At 41.0% G+C, this 6,227-nt stretch overlaps 1 protein-coding gene across 3 annotated transcripts in view; it reads right to left on the reverse strand.

Moving 5' to 3' along the window:
- Nucleotides 1-6,227, reverse strand: part of ttyh1 (tweety family member 1) — a 38,102-nt gene that overhangs the window by 6,494 nt on the left and 25,381 nt on the right. Inside the window, exons 8-13 of one of the 3 annotated variants that reach the window (XM_014012685.1) lie at nt 5,529-5,604; nt 5,280-5,335; nt 4,338-4,430; nt 4,152-4,244; nt 3,924-4,063; nt 1,396-1,563 (exon numbers count right to left, since the gene is read on the reverse strand). In XM_014012685.1, coding sequence (XP_013868139.1) covers nt 1,396-1,563; nt 3,924-4,063; nt 4,152-4,244; nt 4,338-4,430; nt 5,280-5,335; nt 5,529-5,604 — 626 coding nt within the window. The remainder of the gene's footprint in view (nt 1-1,395; nt 1,564-3,923; nt 4,064-4,151; nt 4,245-4,337; nt 4,431-5,279; nt 5,336-5,528; nt 5,605-6,227) is intronic. The other 2 variants (XM_014012688.1, XM_014012686.1) reach the window with 2 other exon arrangements.

Consider the following 6,227-nt stretch of genomic DNA (forward strand, 5'->3'; position numbering starts at 1 on the left):
TGTGTGTGTGTGTGTGTGTGTGTGTGTGTGTGTGTGTGTGACACTAGCACTCAGACTATCTGCTCTGCTTGTGTGAAGATGGCTATGCGTAAAATTCAATATGTGTTGTGTCGGGCATCTACAGCACTGTGCAAAAGTCTCGAGTCACGTTTCTTTAGACTCTGCCACCAAGGAGACAGACTTTCTTTTACACTTTTAAAGAGGTTTTGGTCAGAAGTTCTTTGGACTTTGGCTGCTATGTTCCTTCATTTTCAGTACAGAACCTGTACATGTTCAGAGTTTTATTTTATCTTATTTTATTTATTTATTTATTTTGTTAAGCCAACAGTACTTTTTTTTTTATCACAGACCATTTTAAATGAGACAACTGTCCTACAGAATTTCTCCAACTAATTTGTTAGCTAATTAAAGTTAGCTTGTGGGTTCACTTCAAAAAAAATTTTTTATATTAAACAAAGGAAAAAAAGTTTTTATTTACTTCAAGATACATGAGGTATCCTGTTTTTTGTAGCGCTTCTTTAAGGCCAATAAATTCTTAAAGAAAAAACATTTTTTAAAGGAATTCACTGGCGTACCCCTGACTCCACACTGCGCCCCACTGTTTGAGAAGCACTGGCCTAAGCTGTTGATGATCCAGGGTCCTAAACTAAGGAAAAGACTATTTAAAATGTCATTTTAGGCACTTTGTTACCAGAAACCTACAGAAATGACACAATTAGTTTCCAGTTTTCTAATTAAGTCAATGGAAAACATAAATAAAATACAGTTTAATAATAAAAAATAATAGAATTTTGTAAGCAAAAAAGTGATTTTTGTGAATTTTATGATCTGAAATTTTATCACAGAGACGATGATGAACCGCTCAGGTCCTGTCTCGGGTTTAATTCCTGTTTCCTTCAAAAAACGTGACTTTTTAGATGCAGATCGTTTGATTTTTTTAAGGGTGAAAACTTATTTTTTTGTCTGCTTTCTTAATATTTCAAATCAGACACTACATAGCTGGCTGTCATGGCTGAATACTGGACAGAAAATTAAAAAGAAGCTCACTTATAAAAAAAAACATCTTTAGCTTCAGAAAACCTGGAGAACTATTAATCCAGACCATGTTAAAAAAAAACAATAGATATACATCCTGGTCCTTGGAGGTGGAATGTAAAGAGATTAGGGGCGGTTTAGGACTTTTACACAGTTCTGTACCTTTAAAGCAGCTCTGTTTTGAAGAGGTTTGTGTGTCTGCACTGAATAATCTGAGTCAGTCTGTGTTTTCTGGGTGTGGAGGAGCCTGCAGGTGCAGGAGCAGAAACAAGTCTGATGCCAGTTCTGCAACATCTGGGATGCTCCGTCTGTCTTTCTGTCTGTCTGTCTGTGTGTCTTCTGAGTGTCTGTGTTACTCACGGGAGGGGCGGCGCGCTAGAAAAGGGGGGTGTCCACCCGGCCCCCGGGTAATTATAGAAGGGGGTCACGGCCCCTCGCTGAGACCCCGAGGACGCCTGTCTACGTGCCTGATGGGAGGTGAAGGGGTCCTCACTCTCGCTGTCCGAGTCGTCGTACTCCTCTGATTCACTGCCGCCGTCCATGAAGGAGAGAAGACACAAAAACACACGAGAGCAGAGAAACTGTAAACATACGCTTTGTTTATTCTTATTACCGTTACAAAGTCTGTGAATATAAAACAGGCAGGTAAAACCTTTTCACTCAGATTTTAAAGGACTAAAAAAAACTTTTTGAAAGATTGAATCTCTTAAAAATTAAAACTGGACAGAGATTCCTTTATTTATTTCTACTGGGAATAAAATATGAATTTATGTGATTTGCATTTGTTTTAAACAACTTTTCAAAATTGGGTTGATCTTTCATATCTCAACATTTTGCATATTTTTTTTCTTTGTGGTCATTCTGAATGTTTTCATTTTACATGATTTTGGAGTGATTCTGTATATTTTCTAGTTTTATTGATTGTTTTTGTCTCATGATGTCAACGTTACATATCTTTGTGCTCATTTGTGTGTCACTTTGATTGATTGATTGATTGATTGATTGATTGATTGATTGATTGATGATGAATTTATTGTCATTGTATGGAGCACGAATGATTGTTTCTTTGGGATTGTTTTTATTTTATTTTATTTTATCTTTATTCACCGTTATTTAACCAGGCAAGTCCTGATGAGATCTCAGATGTCTTTTTCAAGGGAGGCCTGGGCCTGAAGTCAACCTCTTGTACATGCTTTTGGATGTGGGGGGAAACCGGAGTACCCAGCGAAAACCCACGCAGCACAAGGAGAACATGCAAACTCCACACAGAAAGACCCCAGGTCCAAACCGGGGATCGAACCCAGGACCTTCTGCTAACCACTGAGCCGTCATGCTGCCATACACTGTATTGATCCCCTGGTGGTGAAAATTAATTCTCTGCATTTTACCCATCTCACATGTACACATACGTGGCGTTTTGTCACATTTTACCTTTGTAGATGCTTTACATCTATCTACAGTAAAGCTAATTTCTTTCAATTACAAGCTATACATTTGGATTTAATTTGGTTTGTTCATCTCCTTTAGGTATCTTAGCAACTTCTAGGTACAATGCAAGAATTAGCCATCTACAAACAAGTTAAAAATACTAGATTTTAGTCTGAATGGATGGAATCTCCCGTACTGGAAACGCACAGACTCGGACGCTGGGGGAGTTTAGTCACAAACTGGACGTGATTCTGATGAGAATCACAGCTCAGCAGTGTGCCCATAAGATTTAGGATTACACCTGGGTGAAGTTTCAGACGGAAAGAGGCGAGGAGGTAATGAAATTCGGAACATTCAGCATTTTCGCCATTTCAGAGATGCAGTTAAGACTAAAGCAGCAAGAAATTTGAGGCCACTTGTCCCAAAACAATTGTGTTTATCTTTTGGATCCCAGCAGCTGCTGGCCTTGGCCGGTCGGCAGTTATCAAAACTTCCCGGGATGGATATGTCAACAAAGGATTGATTCCCCTGTTCCCTCTCCCCGTATCATCCGGGTAACCCTGAACTCTGGGACTGAGCTTGGGAGGATAAGATCTGGTCTCTGGACTCTGGCAGGTCCTGGTCTTGGATTGGTTCCAGCAAGGAGTATTAACCTGGAACGTCACCGGCTCCACTGAATCCCACCCCCCGTACCATGTGTTTGATCCTCAGCCCCCTCCCCTCCCCAGCTGCCTTGCTCTTGCGAGTTGTTTTTTTGTGCATATGATCCTGTATTTATGAGTAAATACAGGATCAGAGCAACCTTTTTTTTAACTCACCTATCTTGTATTTTTTTCCAAACTGCAAAAAGGTAGTGCAACCTTGTTTGCGCAAGACCTGTTCATCCGTTCACCCCCCATGTTTGTTATGTGTGTCTTTCTCCTGAATGGAGTGTTCTTAACTGCAATTTTGCTCTGCATTTCATCTTTCATGTTGTGTGTGATGACAATAAAGCTGATTCTGATTCTAATTCTGAATCTTTTCAAATTAAAGGGGCAATATGTAAAAGCAACTTTTTTGAGTTTTATATCATGTTATAATGTTATACTCTCATAAAAACATGTCCAAAGCCTTGCTTTGACTCATTCATGCATGTTTGAGAAATCCTGCAGTGTTTTTAGGAAGCCATGCTGAGGAGCAAAACGACAGGTGGGGACCAGAAACGCACCTGGGATGTGTCTTTAAGCCAAACTTCCTCATAGTACCTGTTACCTGCTGGAGTCATTTTCTCTTTAGTTTCTGAAATAAAAGGGTGTCCTGAGATTTTTGACTCAGCCTGTAGTTTTAGAAGCTTTTAAAGCTGGAACATTATATGTTCAACTCCTAAACAACTCGTTGAAGAGATAAAATTTTCACCCCCGAGCAGATTGATTTTGTTCGAGGTGCATCGGAGGACGAGCGAACACGAATGCCGGGCTCACCTGGGGAAGCTCCTCCAGGCTCCGGGCAGAGCGCAGAGGATGGCGGTGAAGGCCAATGCCGACAGGAAGGAGTAAAGGGAAAGGTAGAGCAGCCCCTCCATCCCGTCGTAACACAGGCCTTTCAGGGAGTCGATGTAGTCCTAAAACAAAACAACGGAACAACAGATTAAACCCAGGGATAAAATATTTTAAAAATGATCTGCTGCTGCTTTTTTCTGTCGTTTGAACCTTGTTGAGGCCGCGACAGTTGAGCAGCGCCACCAGCTGATGGAAGTTTCCCTCCGTGGAGTTGAGGATCTGCTGGACCTCCCTGAGAGATTTCTGCACAAATAAAAGAAGTGCTTCATGTGGGAAAAAAAAGCAAAGCAACGAGTGACAAGAAGCGATGTTTCCTGAGCACAAGTAGTTCTGTACCTCAGCTTTGGGAAACTGCGGGAGAGCATTTCTGTCCAGACTGGAAAGGTGGGAGTGGATGTTTGAGAGTGCCCTCTGAGACTGGGTCAGCAGCTACACTCACAAAAACAAAAAAAAGAAAAACAAGTTCTTACAGTTTTACATTTGATCTGCATAATTGCTCAAATTTATCATTACTGCTCGCTGTTACAAAAAGCTAATGATGTTAATGCCTGTGTGTTCATTTGTCTGTCTGTTAGCAAAATATCCCATGATCCACTTGAAAGGATGTACGTGTACAACTGATTAATGTTTGGAGTAAATCCGATTAAAGACGGTCGCTGCAGCTAATCAATATTAGCAAACAAAGTAGGTTATAACTCAGTCAGTTTTACAAGAATCGAGCTAAAACCTGTCATGATAGTAGCTGAGAGTCATCTGCAACCCATACAGTGAGTGCTAACTGGTCGCACATTATTGTAGTTTAAAACGCTTTTATGAACTGTGGTAGTCAGCAATATTTGTCAGTTAGCAAAATATCTCATGATTAACCTGATTGATTTTAATGAAACTTTCAGAAATTTACATCTACAACTGTTTGGAGTCATCCCTATTAAAGACATTTGCCAATTGATGTTAGAGAACACAAAACAGGCCATAACTCAGTCATTTTTAGAGAGACTGAGTTAAAATCTAGTGTGATTGTAGCTGAGAGGCCTTCGCAATATATAATCCAAGAAAGAAAAAAAAACACAAAATCTTCATTTAACTCTTTGGTGTGTGAAGTGCTGGGTGATAACTTTTTAGGAATGTTAGTTTTGTTATTGTTCTGAAATTATTTTGGGGACTGTAGTGTAAAAAGAGTGTGAACAGTCAGTATGAGCATCATCTCCTCCCCACCTATCAGAAATACACCCCTATTGTGGTCATGCTTGCACATAGGAGTGAAGGCAGTCACATTACCTGCTGGAATGGACTGTTCATGCGCCGGCTGCAGGTCAGGTAATAATCCAACACATCTGAAGGTTCAGCAAAAAAAAAAACAAAAAAAAAAACAAAAGAACAGAAAAGATCAGTGAGCAGAACACAAAGGAACATTCATGTTGTCATTATATTCAATTCTGCCAACAAAGGCACATTCGGGATGGAAATCACGACAGAGAGAGAAGGAGGGGGGAGTGGGGGGACGAGATCCAGAATGAGCCGCTGTACCTGAGCTGGTCCCCATGTTGAACTGGGTGGAGTTCAGGACGAAAGAGTTCGGATCTGAGCAGAAGTCGCTGAGAGCCTGAAGAAAAGAAAGCATAAGAAAAGAAAGTTTGGCATGATAAATAATGAGAGAGATGATGAGGCAAATAAACAAATCAGTAGGTCTGTTCTACGATGACATCATCCCTTCCTTTAACTTGGTTCTCCTCATCTTTAATCAATTCTGGCTCTGCTTTTTGAAGACGCTCGTTTGGAGCTCTTCCTGCCAGAAGAGGGAGTAAGAGCCACACGAACTGTCCTGGAATCTGACTGGAAGAGCAACAACCTGAGACGGCACAGAGTGGGCAGCCTCACAGCCGGCCCATTGTTTCCCTGTCAGTAAGCGAGGACAGAGCGTCTCTGTGTGGGCAAACAGGCTGTGGGACATCTCCCTCCAGCCCCACTTGACACGGAGACTCTTAAACAGAAAAGGGAAAAAACACCCACTTTTTGTTTTGTTTTTTACCCTCTTCAGACATCAGAGATGTCCTCGTTCAGGAAGAACCACCACACTTCATAAAGAACAGACAAAAACAGGCTTTACAGATATCAGACATGTTAAAATGTCTTCATTGTTGCATGTAGGACTCAACTGTTTTCCTCTTTAAAACTGAGGCCCCGTGCGTCGTTTTGAACCGAGGGCAGCAGAGTATGTGTGTGGGT

This window comes from Austrofundulus limnaeus, unplaced genomic scaffold (genome assembly GCF_001266775.1).
Source record: "Austrofundulus limnaeus strain Quisiro unplaced genomic scaffold, Austrofundulus_limnaeus-1.0 Scaffold93, whole genome shotgun sequence".
Lineage (NCBI taxonomy): Eukaryota > Metazoa > Chordata > Actinopteri > Cyprinodontiformes > Rivulidae > Austrofundulus > Austrofundulus limnaeus.